We start from the raw sequence: 23,242 nt of genomic DNA on the forward strand, positions 1-23,242 counted from the left end.
TGCGTATTTGCCAATTTATTAATTAAAGGTTTGCGGGATCCCGCAAATACCGGGATCCCGCGGGATTAACATCTAACAATCCCGCAAATACCGGGATTGAGATTTTGCTGCCGGATTGCATTCCCATTTCCCTATTACCTACTGTTCTAAAAATTTTACTTTATGACATGACTATGGGAGGTGGCCGTCATGGTCTGGTCCTGGGAGCAGTTTTGGTTAATGTTTCTGGGATTATTTAAATTCTTAAGAATTGCTCATTATAAATTTCCATATTATTTAGTTTATTAAATGCTTTCAGGTAAATAATTAGTTATGTACATGAAACGGTAAAACCCGTAAAAGTTTTGCTGATCATCTCAAAACCTACGCATCAAAAGAAAGTTTTTATATACAACCTGAGACTCATTGTATCATTTTACCGTTATTACCTACTAAAATAGTGTACATTACTATCATTAACCACTAAGCGGTTTTCTAGATTCCAGTCTAATTTTAAATCCTTCAGCTCTCTTTAAGATAATATCTCCTTGCAGTTGAAAGTCCTTTTCCTTTAAATCCGACTTGATGCGAAAATTACGCATGATTGTTGAGAGTAAAACCTTTAACTTGAGCATTGCGTATTTACGCCCTAAAAGTTTTCGTTCACCTTTGTGAAATTAGGCAAGCGTACGTACCAACGCAACTTCTTGGTCCGGCACTGAATGGTATGAAGGCATAGTAGTGCCTATTGGAGGTGCGCTCTGGTAGAAAGTTGTCAGGATCAAATTTATCTGGATTTGTATATATGTGCGGAAGTCTATGGATTTTGTATGTGCAAACAATTACTGTACACCCATTAGGCAAGGTGTAGTCACCATTTGCTAAAATAAATCAATTGTATTTTTAAATTTTTCTTCCAAATACAAACCCAATGGAACATTCCGCTTCAGCTGCCTGGCTATAACAGGGACCGGAGGATACATTCGAAGAGTTTCTAAGATGCACCTTTCGAGATATTTCATTTCTAAGGTATCAGCAAAAGTCGCAGAACGTTCGGAGCTTCCAAATATATCGTCCATTTCTTTAATTACTTTATCTTGCACCTCCGGGTGAGCGGCCATTAGAGATAGAAAGAAGCTACTGCCTGCGGCTGTCGTGTCGTGTCCTTCAAACATGATGGTGTCGACTTGTTCTTTAATTTCTTCATCCGTTATGTTGGCGCCGTTTTGAGATGCTTCAATCATCAAATCTAAGAAAGCCATCCTTTTCTTTTCACCTACATCATTATCGTCAACATCTAAATCATCTTTCAAACCGATCGATTGCCCGAACGAAATTCCTTCAACAGACGTCTTGTGTGTGCCATGTTGATTTGATTGCATTTCCCGTGGTACCACAGCAGCGGTACCACGCATTCCTTGATTGAAGTACTCTTTTTTATTTTTCACGACCTTCTTTGTTAAGCCGTGGATTATGTGTAAAAGATGTTTCTGAATTTTTCCATACTTCGTTAAGTTGAATAGCCAGTCTGGCCTTAACCACAATTTGGTATGTCGCAAGTGTAAAATATCGCACATTTTCATTACTGCCATAGCGTACTCGAAGCCGCTTTGGTCTTGCGTAGTTTTGCTTACCCCCATTGCCGTCTCTGCAGTTTTATGTAGGTACATAAAATCAGAATCATAAATTAAACATACCCAGCAACATTTCCACCGTAGCTTCCGACATGTAATCGTGACAGTCGAAGATTTTCCCTTCTTCCAGTTTCATTTTCTCCACGGTAGCCTTGCTGTTCACATTAAATAAATCAATAAAACCCTTCAGCACGTTCAGGTGAAAAGTGGGCGCTATTAATTTTCGATGCGATCTCCATGTTTGACCTAAAATGAAACGGATGTATTTACACCTTCTCCAATGGACAGCTTACCGGTGCTAACCAATAAACCATTGCCAAGCCAAGGTTTAAAGAATTTGTATTCGGCCGACTTGTCAATGTGCACGTGACTACTTAAAATAATTTCAGCATCGCGTGGATCGAGTAAGAATACCATCAGCTTGGGTCCTATCCACAACCGAATTATACGGTCGTAGTCGTAAGTGTGTTTGTATACGTTCGTAAATATATCTGAAAAATGGATAAAAAAGTTGTAATAATTATTGTCTAGCTATAGTAGATATCATTATATGGTGATCCATCCAGAAAATGTAAAATTTCTGCTTCGTTATAAAATCTAATGCGACTTTAGTTTTTACAAGCAAATTTGTTGAAGCAAGGGTGCGTTATGTTTGTTTAAAGTTTCTGTGTTACATTGCAAGGGTTTGTTCACTTTAGATAATAGTTGTTTGTGTATTAAGGGCATAATCGGCATAGGCATAGGCCCTCGAGCTTTTTAACTCGTCGCCCTCGAGAATATAAACATCAGCTGTTTATGTTTTACAAATAGTTTTCTTCGTCAAAATTCGTTTACAAAATAATTCATTATGTTTGATCGAGTATGCGCGGTTCGAATTTGCTAATGTGATTGAAACCATCCAAACGTCAAACGTAATTTTAAATAATTCAATTCATCATGAATGAGGAAGAAGTTTCAGAAACTATTCGAAATAAGGCAAATCTTGTGAGTTAATAAGTATTGACATTTAATAATTGACGTTTCTAATTTTCAATTACCTGCAAATATTTGTTTGTTTTGTCATTAAGTATAAATGAGTTACTATGGTGATACTTAATGCCATAGGGCCCACTTTATGCCCGCGTATCACAGATATAAAATGTGCTATGATAGGTTAGTACGACATAAAAGATATTAATGTTTTTTTTAGTGTACCCGCATTTGTTACATTCAAATTAAAGAATTAATAAAGTCATAACACAACACAATGTTTCATTTTCAAGGATTTTTGGCTTTTAACCACTGTTGGGGCTCTGATGAACCACTGCTGACCACAACCGTATATTTTGGACTCCAAATTTGACACTTCAAATTAATTCCTAATGGAATGTTAACATTTTTTTCAGGTTAATTAATTTAAAATTTTTGAGTAGGGTCCTTGTGAACCACCCCGAAAGATAATTAAGGCGGTGTGTTTTTCTTGGACATTCAATACACTGTTATAATGTGTTCGGTGCAATTAAATTTTGAAGAAACGCTTTAAATAAAAAAAATATGTTCGCGGACTTGGCGATTGTAAGAAAAGTTTCTGGAAGATCCGGATGAAGAGATACCCTTGCAAGGTTAGTTATGCTTACACTTTTCTTCTCATCTAAACCAGTTTCGTGTAAAACAAAAGAAAAAAATTTTTCAATGAAGAAAGAATAGTCATTTGTAAGGTAATTTTCCTTTTGGAACCTTTGTATGCGTTTTGGTATTCTTCTTGGACCTGTAACGGAGCGACTAGAGGTGGAAGAGCAGCAAGAACCATCAAGAGTACGGTATTTAAAGTTTATGACATATTTGAAAGAATAATAGGTTGTTAAGAGCATTAAAAAAAATAAAACGCGTTAAGATAAGAAACGAGTGTGCAATAGATAAGTGTCGAAACGCCAGAGTCTTGCCCATTCTAAAAACCATCATCCTAACGGACCATGAACGACGGCGCTTCTGCTATACATTTCATGCATAAAAAACATAGCCGAATTATGTTTTGCGTTGGAGCTGTTTCGGGTGTAGGGGGCTAGTACATAAGTAAAAATTGGGTGGGGGAGATGCATTCTTAGGCAACTTTCAAGGTGAAAGTACGCATCACATTTTGCTCTAGCTTATAAAATATGAGGAGCGTGGGAAGGGGAACATCTCTTTAAGGTTTAAATGTAACTTCGCATTAGGTTAACAGATATTTACATAATAGCTCTTGTTGGAAAGAGCTCTCTTCGTGGAATCAGATTTTACATGAATAGAGTCGTTTTAGTAAATGTGCCGAGTGGTAGAGGGCGCGATGTGACATTAACATGAACTTTGTGCATTTTTTTTGAAAATTTCAAATGGAACGATATAATTATTCTATGATATTATCAAATAAGATGAAAAAGTGAGAATATCAGTGAAAACCGCATTTTGATATCTGTTCTCTAAGCAGAGATATGGCGAAAATCCGAACATTCACAAATTTTAATTGCAAAATTGATGTTAATTCAAGTTGGCTTTGAAACAAAAGCAGAGCAGCAGCAGAGACTCGTCTTTCAGTCTTTGTATCGAAAATAATGGCAGACATAGAACATTTATGTTAATTATATTATTATTTCTTTTATTATTTATATTCATATTTCTCTGATTTAAAGTTTGAGTAATTTTTGGTAGCTCATAATTTAACAACTTAGATTGAGTGTTAATTTTGAACTGCCCTCGCCTCATTCACATTGACATAATTATTGGTTGCTATGTGTTCGTTTGTTTCAAATTCAACTTGGATGAATATAAATATGGCAATTTGTGACTGTTCGTATTTTCGCCATATCTCTGCTTAGAAAACAGATATCAAAATGCGGTTTTCACTGATATTCTCACTTTTTCATCTTATTTCATATCATATAATAATTATATCGTTCCATTTGAAATGTAAAAAAAACTGTAAAGTTTATGTTAATGTCACATCGCGCCCTCTACCACTCATCACATTTACTAAAAATATTCTATTCGTGTAAAATGTGATTCCACGAAGAGAGCTCTTTTCAACAAGACCTATTATGTGAAAATCTGTTAACCTAAACCGAAGTTACATTCAATTCTTTAAAGAGATGTTCCCCTTCGCCCACCCCTCATATTTAATGAGCTAGAGCAATATGTGCTGCATCAAAATGATGCAAAATGGATACAAGATTGCTATGCATGTATTTTTTATGCATGTTTGTTGGATATACAGGGTGATTCCTATAGTACCTGCCACCGTTTGGGAGCGTATAGGGGGTGCCTAGGGGAGTATTTTGATATAGGACACTTGGGGTCGGAAATCTAAAATAAGGGCGCCAGAACCAAATTTATCTTCTGGAATTTCACGCCTGTATGTAGGCAACCCAACCGACCGACGTTTCGCGCGGAGCGATGCAGAGCGAGTTAGCGCGAGGAAGCGACATGGGAGGGAAGGAGGGAAAACGACAGTCAAAAGCAATAACGTTTACAAGTGTTCAACGTGGCCACCGTTGTTCTCAATGCACTTCCTACATCTAGCCAACTATTATTATACTATTGCCATAGTGTTTATTCACTTGATACGCGTCGTTGCAGACGGGATTTCGTGGGTTTAAACAAAATTCTGATCAAGTGTCAGCCACACATCGCCGCCTGAGATCGCTCCGTGTGCACCGCCGGCCGGTTGGGTTGCCTACCTACAGGCGCGAAATTCCAGAAGGTAAATTTGGCTCTGGCACCCTTATTTTAGATTTCCGACCCCAAGTGTCCTATATCAAAATACTCCCCTACGCACCACCTACACGCTCCCAAACGGTGGCAGGTACTATAGGAATCACCCTGTATTTTAGAAAGGTCATTTTTATACTTAACCATGAATCGTACGCCCTCTAGCGGCGAAGTTATAAACTTGAAAATAATTTCCGGCGATTTCTCTTGGCCCCCTTTGTTAACAAATTTTTTTCCCCAAAGCTGTGCAAGTTACGGTTCCATAGATATGGCCTGCGACCATTATTAATGGGACACCCTGTACATTTTTTGACATTTCCCCACTGCGGAACATTGGTGAGTTAATCCAATCAATAAACACAAGGTTCGATTGCGTTGCGCATTTTTAAAATTTCGGCTACTTTTCAAAAGAAGAGAAACAACTATCAATGGGAGAAAACTTTAACTCATTGATAAATTATTATTTTGAATGTTTGCATTGTGTAAAAATAGAAGTCAACAGTTTTGGGGATTTTGTATGAAAGATTTATGCTGAGAGTCAATTTGACATTCCTGAAGAAGTCGACCCAGGGGAGTTTATTCCGTGAACAAATTTGTATACCTATTATGAATGATAAGTGAACCTAAACCAAAGATTTTGGTGAAGCCGGCCAAGAATTGCAGTGGCCTTTGAAATTTTTAAAAACTAATTTCATTTTTGTGATTTTTATGTTCAAAAACCTAAAAAAAACCAAAGGGTCGAACACTTAAAGTGTAGAACAGAAGCATCTAATGCAGGTGTTTCGCACACACTTAAGGGTGCACCGCAATTGGAGGGGATACACTGCTTTATACAACTGATGGAGCTGGGTCGCGCAGTGGCATAAGATATGAATTAGTCATGTAATGTATTTCTATGCTTAGGTGGCATTTTACTCTGTCGCCACCTATCAGCAGGAGCACCCTTTTTTAATAAAAAAATGTCAAAACATTGGTACTGGAAACACCTCTCCCTTCTAAAACGCCAGGTAATCCTTCAGGACCTCCGATATCCCCTTGAATCTGCATCACTGATTGAAACATAGTCACCCACAGAAAGTGGTTCTGCTGGCTCATCTCCATCACCATCAAAAATTCATTTATAAAAACTTTAGCAGTCGCGTAAAGTTGACTGAAATAATGTGAGTTTGAGTGATGCTGGTTTATACAATAACTTATGTTTTATTAGGACATAAAATTTTATTCCATCGGCACAAATAGGCGCATAATTAGCGTTATTCCTCGCATAATAAAAAATTTTTTTATTAGCGCGATGGCAACAAAGTAGTGGAGAAACGTCCCTGATAGTGCCTACCACGACAGTTGACTAAATCCTGGGAGAGGAGGCGACGCCAGGCATATGCCAACGTTTCAAGTTTCAAAAAATCCGGGGCTACGTGCACTTAGCCGACCCACCTTAATTTTTGAAATTATTATTTCGTATAAAGGCGAAAAATGTCAAATATACGGTTCTAATTATGCATCAGTATTAAACCAAATTAATTACAAATGCAGCAGTTTTAAAAAACAAGGGGCGCATGATGTTGTTTTTCCACTTAATCTTATCCCTTTAATTTCCGATAGACCTAATATTAGCAAAGGTGTCTTGTGATCTTCCCTAAAATATGTAGAAACTGGTTGACAAAACAATTCTGAATATTAACGTATTACACCTAGGCAAGAATTTTAGGTCACTCGCATACAAAATGCGCATAGCCTTTTAACACATTTCCGCAACTTTTTGTTGTCCAAAATGGAGTTTCGGATATTTAAAAATGAAACTTTATTGCTAACTTTTAGGTATACATTTTTATACGAAATTGCATCGATATTGTATTAGAAATGTATCCAACTGCACTTTAGAGATGTACCATTTTAGGGCGGATATCTGTAGGAGATTACCAAAATACGGTAAAGCCATTAATTCGATCCGTCTCTATTTTATGGTTGAGAAGAAAATTAAACAAATGGTTCCATAGATTGTATATATAGTTCCAAATGCTTATCTCCAAAATTAAATGTAAATAAACCTGTCGCACACGAAAGCTCGTTAATAATCGTATAGGTAGCGAAAAATGTTAATTTACTAAGTACGCGAAAATATGATAAAAATTGAAGTTATGAAAAACGCTTACCGGGAGATGTTCCTATGAAATCCAAGGCGTTTCCAATAATAGGCCATCCCTTGGGCCCTGGAAGTTTCTCTGCAAGTACTATCAAATTTCTTTGCGATCTTCTCCAATAAATAAACCAAAGAATTACGAAGGGCACAAATAGAAACCCAAATACATGCAAAGTAGTAAATAAGATCACGTCTTCGGCATCACTCAGTGTCATTCTTGCTTTCTCTGTACAAGGACTGTTAATGAATATGGTGTTTAGCGAATTAGAAACCACTCCACAATATTCTTAAAGATTTGTTACGTAAAACTTTCTTCGGACTTATCTTGACTACAAGCGATTAAATTAACTTCCGTCTGTAATATATTATTAGTTATTACAAATATTATGTGAACTCGACAGCTCTATAAATTTGTCCTGCACCCGAACACAAACACCAAAAAATATAACCCCCCAATTATTGATTACTAGGTTTCGTTTGTAAGATGCAACCTATTTAAAATTCAAATGATCTGTAATTATTTTGTGAATATGTAAAGTAATCCAAAAAGCGGACATTTCGTCGTGATAGTATTAAGAACATTAATTTAATCTTTCTTTTTTCTTTCTATTTAAAATTATTTAGTGCTCGGAATTACGTTTTTATGACCAAAATTTTTGGAGTATACCAAAATATGTTAATTTACTTTTTTTATTATTAGTTATTTTACATTTTTAGCGCATTTCCACAAAAATAAAAAAAAATGCGCTATTGTGGCCACTTTGTCCGTCCGTCCGTCCGTCCGTCCGCTAACTTTGCGACGCTACTAGTTTTTTATCTTAAGAGCTATTGTTCTACTTTTTTCGCTATTTGGTTCGTTATGGTGTCGAGTCTTGTACCAAGGAAGGAATTTTTTCTGTACCGCTTACAAAAAAAGTTATTGTAAAAAAAAACAAAAAACCGTTTTTTACATTTTCCATAATTTTACACTTTTGCCGTTTATTAACGATCCTAGAGATCGTTTATAATTTTGCATTGCTATCTGTCGCCTGCCGGTTGGTCTGTCCGTCTGTTCCTTTGTCTGTCTGTCCATCTATCTGTCCGTGTGAACGATAACTTTGTTTAGAAATGTTCGATCGCTTTTACATCTCCGTTAGTTATGAACTGAATTGCATGAAATTCAATATGGGCATAGCTTTAGCCATATAATACGCAATGCCAAAAGTTGAATCGAATCGATTCAAAATTCACAGTGCCCTTTTCGCATCTCGACCATTTATAAGCCGAATTGCAAACTTTTTTACTTATAAAAGTATTTGAATGAAATTTGATACATAGGCACTTGGAATAAAGGAAAATCAAACGCCAATTTCAAAATTTGGTTTTGCGCATGCGCAGTGCCAACTTTTTTATTTATGGAAGAATTTAAACGAAATTTGATACATAGGCACTTGGGATAAAGGAAAATCAAACGCCAGTTTCAAAATTTGGCTTTGCGCATGCGCAGTGCCAACTTTTTTATTTATGGAAGAATTTAAATGAAATGTGATACATAGGCACTTGGAATAAAGGAAAATCTAGCGCTAGTTTCAAAATTTTATTTTGCGAATGCGCAGTGCCAACTTTTTTATCTATGGAACTATTTAAGTGAAATTTGATACTTAGGCGCTTGGAACAAAGGAAAATCTAACATTAGTTTTAAAATTTAGGTTTGCGCATGCGCAGTTCCAACTTTCTTATTTAGAAAAGCATTGAAATGAAATTCTTCGCATAAACTGAAATTGAAGTAGCACGTCAACAATGGATTGCCCATGTGCAACGCTATCTTTCATATTTGTGGGCGGATTTTTACGATTTTAACAGAAGTTGAATGAATGCAAGTGGAAATGCGCTTTATGTAAATCGTTTACGATTACTTTTTAACTTGTTATTATATGTCGCCCTAATTTAGTTGGCATTATGGCTGTCATAAACTAAAAATATTAAGTGAAATAAAATAGTAAATTTTTGACTATCTAAATTATGCATACTGAGACTAATATTTATTCTAAATAAGATGAGAATATCAGAAAAACATGGTTAAAACTAAAGTTGCTGCGATTAAAGGAGTTTTGTGGCGGTGGCCTACATGTCGATTAGAGCATTTTGAACAGTAGACGCAGATTTGTTATGACAGTGTTGTGACAAAATCCCCTTCCGGAAAGGAATTTAATACAATTTATAACACTAGCAACATTTCGGAAAAGAATTACCAAATAATCCAATTTAAGTTCGAACGAAAGTTTGGAAATCCTGATTCCGTTATCAAACGTCACTAAACGTAAAATGTTGATTGCAAAGTAAACACTACTTGCTCTAGTGCCACAGTTTTAATTGTTGTTCGAAATAAATATGGAAAACATTCAAGTTCGCTAATATAATAGAACTGGAGGAGCTGCGTCTACCTTCATAGGTTTTTGACAATTTTAATGAAATATTTATTAAGCGGCAGAGCAAAGTGATGAAAGCTTTATAGGGGAGTCGATGGTGTCCGTCTGTCCGTGAACACGGTAACTGTCAAACGCTTGGACCGATTTGGTTCAAACTTTGCACAGTTGACCTGTATGCCACAAGTAATAAGCCTATTGAAAATGGGCCTCTCTGTCTCTGCCAAACGCTTGAACCTATTCGGTTGAAACTTTGCACAGTAGACTTCTATGCCACATGTAACACGTCTATTGAAAATGGGTCAAATCCAATGACCCCGTAGGGTCACACCTCTCCGCCTCTGGCAACCACTTAAACCTATTCGGTTCAAACCATATATACCAAATGTAACAAGCCAATTGAAAATGGGTCAAATCCAATGACTCCGTGGGGTCACACCGAGGTGCTCTGCCGCTTTTTTAAACGCTCTTTATGGGTTTATTTCTTCTATTAAAAATGCTAAAACAACAATCTTCCATAGTAAAAGGCACGTCCATCTGATTCAGAACACGGCACTTCTTTAATGAAATTTTGCACTTCACATATAACCCTCTTTCGCTAATATGAAACTTGTCATTTCAACGACAAAAGCAAAAGTAACATTTTTTCTTAGATCATACAGTACATTAATAATAATAAGCTCATTAATAATAAAATTGTTTGAATTTTCAAAATTGTAACTCTTTGCGGCCACCCACGATCGCTGTGACATCCGCGAAATTGCTGCCAGACACTCGGATATGTTATTGCATAAGCTAAGACCTCTCTTGGGACCCGCTGTGCCCGCTCTTGAAAATTTGTTAATATGACACAAAGCATGCTGATGGTGATCAAATATTTCCGAAATAATTTAACAAAAGAAGAGATAGAAAACTTCAACATAAATAATATACATAATATACAATGCGATCACAAATGAGTTGCTGTCGAGTGTCGAGTCACCTTTGGAATTTTTGTTTACATTGGAAATCGTATTTAATTTCAACTTCCAAAGGCGACTCGACAGCAACACAACAGGGGCTTTTTCCTAAGAAAATTGATGCATAAATAAGGATTTAGAAGATATATCGCCTTTAGGCCATAAAGTGATAGATACCAAAATTAATTATTTATAGTATGCACATCTGGAACTGATAAACTTTCATACAGCGAACATCTGAAGGCGATACGATGCTTTCTTCCCAAGAAAACCCATACATAAATAACTATTTTGATATTTTTGTCGCAAAAAAATGTCACCAAAAATAAACATAGACCACTTCTTGAGCATTGAGCAATTGAGTTTCCCAAGAAAATTGATGCATCAATAACGATTTTGACATCCTTTGGGTAAAAATATTTATTTCACAAAAAAAACACGTGTATCATTTCTTGGTTATGGAGCAGTTGAGTTTGATCTTTTTCCCAACAAAATTGGGCCATAAATAACGATTTTGACCGCAAGAAAATGATGAATGCCTAAGTTAATTTTTGATAGTTGCGCACCTAGAACTCACAAGCTTCCATATAGCGAAAACTTGAAGTCGGTGCGAGGTCTAGGAAACTGAGCTATAGCACGGAACGACAGACACACGGACGGAAATGTAAAGACATAAGCGCCCACTTTCGTGGGTTGGGCTAAGAACGAATTTATTCAGCGGGTGGTATCTGCGCGGGAATTTAATATTTCACCTGCCCGCTCTGTAGATTTATTTGCCCGCTCTTCGTAACTAATCTGGCTACGGCTCTGACTGTGATAATTTTGTATTATACCGGAATCACGATCTCCGTTTTGAACACTCAAATGCGTGCGACATCGGGTCTTTAAAACACAAGTGCTTCAAAAGTTGCTAAGTAGTGTTACTTCAATTATGACTTATGAAACTGTCACCTGGAACTGAGATAAAAATCTTCTTAGGTCGCTTTCTGTAAATGCAAAAAATTTCTTTGGCTTGTACTTATGCTTTGTTTAAAGTTACTTTCATTACTTAATCGCAGCATTGTTTGAAGTTTTGAATGAATGCACCAAAGGATGACAGATTTAAAGACCTTTGATAATTCCTTATATGCCAGCATTATCGATGCATTTAAAACTTTGGTCGTAAGATGTCTCCTATTTATCCGCAAAAATAGCTTTTCATATTCTTTACTTTACTGGATTTTGCTCCTACTAACTTTTCTCCTGCTCCTGCAACAAGCAATTGAATGGACGGTTATCTTTTACAACCGAAGTTTTATTTCCCTTATATTTTTAAGGATAATAAAAAAAAATACAATCAGAAACGCGTGTATAATTTGTGTTTGAAGCACTTGCAACGTTTAAAGGCTACGCGTCGGGCTATTAAACTCGTTTCGCGCGCTTTAAAGACGTGATTATGCACTTGTCTCTTAATACACTATTTAATTTACCTATGATTACCTCAGTAATAAACAAATGTCCTTATATCCTTTACTTTTCGGAAGTATGGCCTCTTATCTCTTCTCAAAACCTGAAATTAAAAATCTAATGCTCTGGTTTGATTGAGCTCGGATAAATAGAAATAAATCGTGGTAACTCCGCAATACATTTCTTGTTATCGCTGTTTATCGCCAGTCATACTGTCGTTCACGTTCGCTATGAAACGGTAAATATTTTAGACATTAATTGTACATTGGTACATAGCTTTCCTACGTTTTCCCATTGAACTTTGCAAATAACTTACAACTGTGATAGTTTTTATTGTTTCTGGCGAAAAAATAAAAGAAATAGAACTCTCCACTCATTTCGATAGACCGCCGGTAAAAAATGTTTGACCTTGTATGAGTCGTAAGATCGCGTTCAAGATAGGAGGTGCACACCCGCGATTGATACACTACAAAATAGCGAAAACAGATTTGATAAAATTACATTAACAATTGACATTTCTTCATAAAACTTTCAAGAAAAACCGTAGGTACTTCACAAAAAATAAAATTTCTATTCAATCACTAAAGTTAGGAATACGATTACAAACAGTCGTTTTCTGTGGCCCTTTAAAATCAAAACGATATAGATAAGAATACTTAATTCTCTTCAACTGAAAATAGTCCATTTTAATGGGACGGGGTGTCTATGTAGCATCAATCTAAAAGCAGCACCAACTTATAGTAAAAGATTTAGGAAATCGAACATTTACTATATTGGAGTATTATGCGTTATACCATTGAGTAATTAAATCAACGGTTATACCTAATAAAAAATGCATAATTGTAACATGTAAGCAGGAAGTGAGCCGTTTACCGTAATGGGTACCTATATGCGTTACGTGTCTAGGTATTTCATAAAAAGATAAAATTTTCGAAGGAAATTCCAAGTCAAATGGTTGATAACTTCCGCGTGTAATACCGATTGATCTGGATCATTGAGTAAAATAAAAGATGGAAATTGATACGTATAGGTATGTGTCCTTCAGTAACTTTCTAGATTATGCGTGAAGCATTTACTTTCGCTGTGCGAAAGTGAAGAACCTTTTAAGTAAACATCATGCCTCAGTTCAAAAGAATGCTGTGATATTAAACACTATTTCAATTATGCAATAGCCATGTGACCTTAAAATGATCACAGTGTAGAGTGTATTTGTGTGATATTCCTTTTTTAAGCATATTTGGGTTTCCAGAACAAACAAGATCCGAAACTCATGCACATACTATAATTTGGAAAATTAGATATGTACTCAAACTATAGAGATTTAGTGCACCTGCACGTAGGTACCTACTCACCGAGGCGCTCGTTCAACTTAAAACAATCGAAAGTAAACGGAACATGGTACTCAGTACCATTCTATTTACAATTTCACTTCTCAATCGCTAAGAAGGTCATTACCGAATTGCATGTCAGTCCATAGTTATAAAAAGAAAGTACACACATAACACATCTTCGTGTCTGAATTATATAATACAGTTAAAAAGTACCTAATTAGAAATTACTACCCATTAATAAATATCCAAACTACTAAAAAGGGAAAGTAATGTATTAATTTTCAATTGATTAAAACAGTAAAAATGCGTGTATGGTATAAATTATAATATTTAAGCAGGTTTTTATGGCAGATTGGTGACAGAAGAGCCCATAATCAATATTTGTTACGGACGTGAGAAGATCGCTAACGGTGTGTTCAGCTTGTTATGTATACTTATAAGTGCATAGTAGCATTGTAGTTTATATGCATGATGGTAGTGACAAGGAATACCTTATGAATATCAAACATAATTAAATGAGAATTGGAGCAGGCAAATTACACAAAAAATGCCGTGCTTCCCGACTCGTACAAAGCCGGAAACCTTTTTAATCCCTTTTGGGCTTCCCAAATACCTATACACCATCTTCAGTTTTTCGACCATCCATTTAAAAAAAACATATTCTGCGTGGATTTGCAGCAGAAGGACCAATCGTTCCGTCGTAACCGTTTTTCAAAGATGATATTATTTGTAAGGTTTTGATCTTTGATTATTATATTCAATGGTTTTGATCATCATCAAAGGAAAGACTCCTCCCCTGATACTTTCCTTAGAATTGTTGATAAGGGGTTTTGGGGGTTTTATATTTTTCTGTTTGTATTATATTCATTTATTTTTCCTTGGATTGTTTATTAAGTAGTTGATGGTTAAGTTGATTTAGGATAGATTCCGATAGTAGACACGCACTGGAGACTGTATGGTCAAGATGTTTGAGGGTTGCCAAGATTATACCGATTAAAATTTCTGCCCAAATTTATGACGATATAGTCTTACAAATTATACTATCAGGGGGCGAACCCGAGAGCTACTCTCCCGCTTTGGAACCGTATTGCGAGGGGATTTTTGCGATAATTACGGGGCTTTTGGTTCCCTCTGTAGGTCTTTCAGACTGCGCCGCTTCAGGGTAATTAGTATAACATTACGGTGGTGTCTGTCCCCGTTTTAAATCCAGCACTTTTTGCCTGGTTATCTAGGGAAGTGGTGTCTCTAGGTTCAGCTTTTTGTTTGCAGTATCTGAGTATTTCAGGCTTGACTTGTAGATCTATAATTAAACACATTTCCTGAAATACAGGGAAAACCAAAATCATCATTTGGAGTGAGAGAATAATTACGTTCAAACTGTAGTGGAGAGCAAAATGTTCGTTGTAATTGTTACTGTGGCGACCATTAACGCAATGTGCAATCGATAGATCCTAGAAAAACAATATAGGTGGTTGTCTAGGTGAAACAAATTTAATAATTAATAATTGGCATTCTGTTTATATTTCAAAACGCTAATAGTTCTTTTCCTGTATTTTGTAATAAAACGCTACAATTTGGTGACCCCGACGTGATACGTGAGTGATTACGTGCGGACACATCTGAAAAATGGAACAACAACTACAGGAACAACAAACGCTCATCGCGCGGCTGCAGGAACAATTAGCGGAAAGTCGACAACAACCGGAACCTACAACAGATACGATAGAGGAGATTAGAAAGGTTAAATTACCAATTTTTTGGCAAAAGGACCCCGTCCTATGGTTTGCACAAGTAGATGCCCAATTACATACGTATAAAATCAGGTCAGACATCACAAGATTTTTCACAGTGGTAGCTGCACTCGATTGTAATGTATTACAACAAGTCTCCGACGTCGTGGCTAATCCACCCTCGACAGACAAATACGAGACCATAAAGAAGAAACTCATTGCGGCGTATTCTGACTCGCAGGATCGTCAGTTGCGCAAGCTGCTTAATGAAATTGAATTAGGTGATCACAAACCTTCCCAATTACTGCGACAGATGAGAAGCTTAGCAGATAACGCATTAACGAAGACGTACTGAAGACCCTGTGGGTGCAGCGCTTGCCTCAAAATATCCAGCTCATTCTTTCTGCCAGCGAAGGTGTCACGTTGGATAAGATGGCCGACGTCGCAGACAAACTTGTGGAAATATACGCTTCTGGGTCGATTTCCGCAGTCAACCGTGCTGCGTCTCCCAGACGCACGGACATGTCAGAATCTGCATCTGCATTATTAGTAATGCAAAAACAAATTGAGATGCTCACTGACATGGTTAAAACCCTCACCACCGATAGAGGACGTTCACAACAGCGTTATGGTCGATCTAAATCTCGTTCACGGAGACACTCCGGTAACTCTAGACATCGCCCAGCAGAGGAAGTTTGTTACTACCATGCCAGTTTCGGTGAAAAGGCAAGAAAATGCAAACCTCCCTGTAATTTCAAGCCGAAGGAAAACTAAACAACCCACCGACACATGAGGCAGTGTTCGGGGGTAGCGAAAAACATCATCGCCTCTTCATAACAGATAAAAAGTCCGGAATTCGATATCTAATCGACACGGGAGCAGATATATCGGTGCTTCCAAAGCAGTTCTTGGGTAAGTCAACTTGCATACTCACTAAAGTGTCGCTTTTCGCAGCCAATGCCTCACCAATATCAACTTATGGAGAAAAATTAATTTGCCTCGACTTGGGATTAAGGCGATCGTATAAATGGACTTTCGTTATAGCCAACGTCTCTCAACCCATAATAGGCGCAGATCTTTTGAGTTATTATAGTTTGCTAGTTGATTTAAGAAACACAAAACTTATTGACTCGAGAACTCAACTCACCTCTGTCGCTAGCATTGAAGACTGCGATGCTCCAACAATTACAACTCTCGTAGTTTCTTCAAAATATCATGAGGTTTTGGCTCGATTCCCAGATATCACTCGCCCCGTACCGCCAGACACTAAAGTGAAGAGCTCCACGGTGCACCACATTATCACAACTGGACCGCCTGTATCGCAACCAGCTCGTCGACTTTCGCCCGAAAAATTAAGAATTGCCAAGGCGGAATTCCAGTTTATGATGGATCAAGGATGGTGCCGACCATCCAATAGCCCGTGGGCTAGCCCACTTCATCTGGTACCCAAGAAAACACCAGGAGACTGGAGACCTTGCGGTGATTACAGACGATTAAACAACATTACCACCCCAGTACCCAGTGCCAAACTTGCAAGACTTTTTTTATAAGCTTCACGGTAAGACAATTTTTTCGACAATAGATTATAATCAAATTATAATATAAATTATAATCAAATACCCGTGGCTGAGTGTGATATTCCAAAGACTGCAGTGATCACACCTTTTGGACTTTTCGAGTTTAGTGTAATGACTTTCGGCTTAAGAAACGCAGCTCAAACTTTTCAAAGACATATTAATTTAGTGTTAGCAGATTTTGATTTTTGTTTTTGTTATATTGATGCCTACTGTAATCGACACTGAAACACTCGCCGCTGAACAAGAAATTGATGGAGAATTACAACGGCTGTTGAATGGAAGCGAAACATCGTTAGAAATGAAAAAGCTTTGTCCATTTGATAACAGTTCAACAACAATAGCCTGCGATGTTTCTACAGGCATAATTCGTCCTTATGTACCTAAAAGTCTACGACGAAAAGTTTTCCATATGTTTCATAATCTCTCACACCCTAGTGGACGAAACACCGGTCGAGCGATAAAGAAGAAATTCGTTTGGCCATTCATGAATCGAGACATCACGTCCTGGGCGCGATCATGCATACAATGTCAAAAATCGAAAGTATCACGACACACAGTGAACCCTCTAACTTCTTTTACTGTTCCAGATAGTAGATTTTCGCATGTCCATATTGACATCGTAGGACCACTCCTACCTTCCCAAGGGCACAGATATTGTCTCACAATGTCCGATCGTTTCACCAGGTGGCCGGAGGCTACCCCTATGGTGGACATCTCCGCCGAAACAGTAGCAAAAACATTTTACTCCACCTGGGTGTCTCGTTATGGATGTCCACAACGCATTACGACTGATCAAGGACGTCAATTTGAAGCTTCACTTACCTCGTCCTTAACGAATCTACTTGGGATTAAGAGATGCCGCACGACCGCCTACCGTCCACAATCGAATGGTTTAATTGAACGCTGGCATCGAAGCATGAAAGCCGCCATTATGTGCCATAACAGCACTAATTGGTTTGAGCTACTACCAACTATCCTCCTTGGACTAAGAACAAGTTTCAAAGAAGATCTACAATGTTCGCCTGCAGAATTAACTTATGGAACTCAGCTCAGAATTCCAGGAGAATTTTTCTTTGATGGCGAATATCCTTCCGTGGATCCTGTAACCTTCGTCGATCGACTTAGAGATCAAATGCGTGAGATTCGTCCATGTCCAATAGCACGACGTGGAAAAACTGCAGTTTTTGTACATCCAGAGCTGCAAAAATGTACACATGTCTTCTTAAGAGTTGATGCAGTACGAAAGCCGCTTCAGCAACCTTACACCGGACCTCAAGCGCAGTGAGAAAGTTTATACTATTCTATTTAACGGTAAAAGTGTCAACGTTGGCATTGATCGTCTAAAACCAGCTTTCCTACCAGAAGATATGTCAGAGATAAAAAATGAAAAAACTGCATCCGAAGATCATTCTCCTCTTTTAACAACTCGACTACGGAAAAAAACTAAACCGCTTGTACGTTTCCGCGACTACAACAATTAGGTAGTCACTGAGGGGGGAGTACTGTGGCGATCATTAACGCCAATCGATAGATCCTAGAAAAACAATATAGGTGGTTGTCTAGGTGAAACAAATTTAATAATTAATAATTGGCATTCTGTTTATATTTCAAAACGCTAATAGTTCTTTTCCTGTATTTTGTAATAAAACGCTGCATTACCAATTAAATTAGCAATTATATTCCAATATTTCAATACACACGTCAGCGTCAGCAATACGAAACATCCCTCAAGATTCCGTTCATAACAAACGCTCATAACGCAACCTTGTGTGTAACGTTCCCTGATAGAGTGCTTTGAAGTAAATAAACAAATGTTAAATGTTATATCAGTGTGTGTGTTCACTCAAATGATGATTTTGATTTTCCTTGTATTTCAACCAATATTTTAGTCATACAGAACTTTTTATCAAGAATATTTTTTATGAAATGTAAGATAATCTTTTTCTCCATTTGTATAAAACTTTTTGAAAAAATCATTTGACTTAAATTAACAGATTTTGCATCCCCGACAGTTAACTAGTTCAATACCCACATAGCATTCGTTATCTTATGTATATGCCTTTTAAATCCACAATGTACAGGGAATATCCTGTTCATCTTATGTATGTACTATGTACATTCATTATGGACATACATATTTTATTTCCAGTATGGAAATTCTATAAATATATATATTGGATGTGATATGGATGTTTATGCACACACGTTGTATGTATCTTTTATGTATATTAAAAGTACACTTGATCATATATCTTCTACCTCCTCGCGAGGATCTTCTATGTATATACATGAGATTATAAGGTATGTATATACGTTTTGGATTAGATACATGCGTTTTCTTTATTACCGACGTTGCAAACGTTAGCGTCTGATTTTCTGTGAATTATGGCGATGAAGATAGTAAGATGCAATTGCAAATACAGTTCATTTTTTTAAAATCAGGAGTAGGAGTTAAATGAGTTTGTTTTTCTAATTTGAACAGTGACAGTAAAGAATTTTATTGTTTGAAATTGGTTTGTGTAAGTCCTAAAGTTACAAATATGTGTTATAGTGAGATGTAAAGACCGGGTGGCAATTACTAAGGGGCAAGGGCAAGAACAGGGGCAAGAATGACAGGTATGTTAGCAACCTAATTGATAATCTATTATTATCTGACGCTATTATAATGTTAACAAGAACACGATCAAGGTGAGTGTTGATTAAAACAATAAAAATTTGTTAGGCACTTTTCCATTGTATGCTAGGAGACTTAATAAACAAAAAACTTGATTCCGTGAAAATAATTTATTTATGTAGGTATAGATACTAGGAAGCTTCCCGAATGTTAGAGGAATCTCTATAGAACATCCATTCTGAATGTATACAATATACATGGAATATTCTATTGAACATCTTCGCATATTCCAGGAATATTCATGGTATATTCACTTGTCAGTATACCAACATACAAAGCATGTCTGGTGCATATACATGTATATACGCAAGACATCCAAAACGTATATACTATTACAGACAAAAATACTATGTATGATGTGAAGTTTGCCAAACTTATATCCCTTGCACATATATCGGATATTTGCGACATACTTTTCCACATTGTATGGATATACAAAATCCCACGTGGAATGAGCATGTTATATATATGCAAAGTATATAGGTCTATGGGGGTAGGTGGTTTACCGAAATTGTTTCAGTACTAAACCTTTCTAGCGCATTTTTTAAGAATAAAAAAAATGTGGTATTGTTTGCGGTTTGTCTGTGCGTCCGTCCGTCCGGACCCACTTCTACCGTTTTGAACTACTTTTAGGGGAATGGTCTAGCTAGAGTCCTGTAATTTTTTGCAATAGGTAGGTAGCCTATACCTTGAAGGTGTGCCAGACGGCCATCAAATTTCGTTGTCTAAAAGGCCCCCCCCCCCCACCCCACGAATTATTTCCTGAGATGCTGTTTTTGAAAGTAAAACGTGCATAACTTTTACTTACGACAACCAATTGGCCTCAGATTTTGCATACGCATGCTTTTAGTGGTGCCAAGTTAAACTTTAGAAAATTGGGGGAGGGGGGGTAAACACATGTTCTACCTTTCATGATATTCTAATGAAAGGTCTCATCGAAATAAATTGGCTTGTACGAACTTTAACTTTCCCGTGAGAATCTTTGCTCCTATGCCCTATGCTCCTGAATCGGATTGCGTGCCTAAATGTTATTTTTCTATGGTGTTTTGGGTTATCGCGCATGAGCACATTTCGAAAGAAGGGCACGACTTTCCAGTAGTTTTTTGGACTCGGTTTTAAGTTCAATGCAGCACCATCAGTTTTGTATGGCTTCAAATAAAGCGGCCGGCCACTTTTTTTTTAATTATCGGAACCTATGGCCTATGGCTTACACAAGTGCAATCACATACAATATAGAGATATGAACATATGGACAATATGGACAAAGTGTCTCAAGTAAAATTTACACCCCCTGACAAATTAATTTTGTACAGTGAACATCGAACATCGCAAGTTTGTACAATTTGGGACAATATTTAACATTATTTTGAGATTTCGCACTTTTTGCTCTTTTACAATTTTCATAGGCACATGGGGTTGCGTGTTACGACATTTGAAAGTTCGTTTCAGTCTTTTTATTTGCTTGGTTCATAAGAAAATAAGATTATTGCTTTAGAATGCGCTTATTTAAATTTCTTAATGGAGGTCGACACCGTCTAGGGAGATTTTTATTTGTTTATCAACATCTTCAAATCCCCGTGATAGTATCCTCGGGCTACTCTCATTTTCCTTTTAAGCCGCTTTCGAGTGGTTCTTATGAAGTTTCCCTAAAGCCTATATTTTTAGGGGTTCAGTAAAAAAATGGAGAAATGGACAATGCATTGCACTTTTTTACACTAGCAGATGTGGAGTTTAGCAAAACAAAGTCATATAAATGTCGTTTTTCTTATTTAGTTTAATATTAAAAAAGAATCAAGTTTGGTTCTCAGTTCCAGCTTTAATTTTTCTTTAAGCCAAGTTCACCTCAAGCTCCTCAAATTTTCTTTCAAACTATCTCTGAAAGGAATAATAAGAAACACATGCAGATTTAACTCAAAACAAAACAAACCTCCAAACAAGCCTAAAATGGACTTTCATATACCTATGAAAAATGGCAATTCGAAAAAGAGATTAAGAAAATGAATATTACAAAAGATATAAAAGAAACAGTGTGGCTATCAAAAGATTCTGTATGCCATTTTTTCCGCTTTTAAATTACGTACGGTCCTCTTGAGTAACAAGTTAAAAAGTAATCGTAAACGATTTTCAAAAAGCGCATTTCCACTTGCATTCATTTCCTATTTGTAAGATGCAACTTCTGTTAAAATCGTAAAAATCCGACCACAAATATGAAATTGCAAATGTGCAATCCATTTTTGCCGTGCTACTTCAATTTCAGTTTATAAGAAGAATTTCATTTCAATGCTTTTCTAAATAAGAAAGTTGGAACGGCGCATGCGCAAATCTAAATTTTGAAACTAACATTATATTTTCCTTTGTTCCAAGCGCCTATGTATCAAATTTCATTTAAATGCTTCCATAGATAAAAAAGTTAGCACTGCGCATGCACAAAATAAAATTTTGAAACTAGCGTTAGATTTTCATTTATTCCAAGTGCCTATGTATCAAATTTCGTTTAAATTCTTTCATAAATAAAAAAGTTGGCACTGGGCTTGCGCAAAACCAAATTTTGAAACTGGCGTTTGATTTTCATTTATTGCAAGTGCCTATGTATCAAATTTCATTCAAATACTTTTATAAATAAAAAAGTTTGCAATTCGGTTTATAAATGGTCGAGATGAGAGAGATGCGAAAAGGGCACTGTGAAAATACCCACCTATAGTTCCGTAAGGCTCGTCCTAAAGGTTATTTAAAAGTTGGATATTAAATATTATTAAAAGTGTTTAAAAACCTTTAAAGGCTCTTCAAAGCTGATACACCCTCAGTTAGATTCTCAAGTGCAATAAAAGGCTGTGCAGACACTGACAGAAATATAGTGGATAGTGGTAGTGCCACGTGAGAAGGGCTATAGCGGGCTATACGCAGATGCTTAATTTCGAATCTGCAGGAGAAACCAACTGTCTCCAGGGGCCAGGTCACACTAATAGGTGGAATTAATAAAATATGAAAAGTAGGCGCCTTCTGAACTATAATTATAAATACCTTTAAATGCACCTACAAGTTCCTAATACCAGATGCAAAAGGTTTTAAAAGCTCTGAAAGAGTCGAGTATAAAGGCCCTTAAGAAGGACACTCCTGCCGATAGGTGGCGACAGAGTAGAGTACCTACATTTTAAGACAAATCAGTCTTTAATGAATGAGTTTTGGACGTTTTCGCGAAAGCTGACGGATATTTTCCGCGTATTGTCACAGGCCATGGATTGTGACCTTTTTACTGGGACCCTCCCACAAAACAGGAACCAATCGAGTGGGTCTATAAGGGCTCCCCATCTCCAACAGTAAAAAAATGCAGTCTTCGTCTGGCCAATTGATAGAGACTATTTTTTTTGGAACTGTAAGAGAGGTTTACTTATTAAATACATTGCAAAAGGGTTCCTGATTAATGGCGAAGTTTATGGAAGCAGGATTGGACGCTTGAAGGAAGCCTTTAAACAAAGTGACCGAATTCATGGCAAAAACAACTGCATTGTTCCTGACTAAGTTACGGGCGACTACTTTAATGCAAATTTAGTATCATCCCGTATTTTCTGCTAGCTCCTGACCTAGATCTGGATTAACAATACTGAGTTCTCCAAATTTGATAAATACTTTTCGAAAAAATGACCGGA

General features: G+C 36.8%; 2 protein-coding genes across 2 annotated transcripts; one reads left to right on the top strand and one right to left on the bottom strand.

Annotated features, from left to right (window-relative positions):
* Window positions 1-236: 236 nt before the first annotated feature.
* On the bottom strand, window positions 237-7,692 carry LOC116167563 (cytochrome P450 4g15-like). The gene is made up of 6 exons (XM_031482954.1): window positions 7,487-7,692; window positions 1,907-2,104; window positions 1,677-1,859; window positions 908-1,627; window positions 675-860; window positions 237-628 (listed from the first exon to the last, which is right to left on the bottom strand). Exons 1-6 carry the CDS (start codon window positions 7,686-7,688, stop codon window positions 456-458), a joined length of 1,662 nt encoding a protein of 553 aa, XP_031338814.1. The 5' UTR covers window positions 7,689-7,692; the 3' UTR covers window positions 237-455.
* A 9,893-nt stretch (window positions 7,693-17,585) lies between these two features.
* On the top strand, window positions 17,586-18,206 carry LOC116168111. The gene has a single exon (XM_031483780.1). The coding sequence runs from the start codon at window positions 17,586-17,588 to the stop codon at window positions 18,204-18,206; it is 621 nt and encodes a 206-aa protein (XP_031339640.1).
* Window positions 18,207-23,242: the final 5,036 nt, after the last annotated feature.

The sequence above is a fragment of the Photinus pyralis genome, unplaced genomic scaffold, assembly GCF_008802855.1.
Source record: "Photinus pyralis isolate 1611_PpyrPB1 unplaced genomic scaffold, Ppyr1.3 Ppyr1.4_LG4, whole genome shotgun sequence".
In the NCBI taxonomy this organism is placed as follows: Eukaryota; Metazoa; Arthropoda; class Insecta; order Coleoptera; family Lampyridae; genus Photinus; species Photinus pyralis.

Bases quoted from the DNA above. Each gene is read 5' to 3' on its own strand.
- LOC116167563 (XM_031482954.1), bottom strand. From the start codon at position 7,688: ATGACACTGAGTGATGCCGAAGACGTGATCTTATTTACTACTTTGCAT. The intron at 1,628-1,676 runs GTATGTTTAATT...ATAAAACTGCAG, and splicing joins TACGGTGGAAATGTTGCTGG to AGACGGCAATGGGGGTAAGC. The intron at 861-907 runs GTTTGTATTTGG...GATTTATTTTAG, and splicing joins GAAGCGGAATGTTCCATTGG to CAAATGGTGACTACACCTTG.
- LOC116168111 (XM_031483780.1), top strand. From the start codon at position 17,586: ATGTCCGATCGTTTCACCAGGTGGCCGGAGGCTACCCCTATGGTGGAC.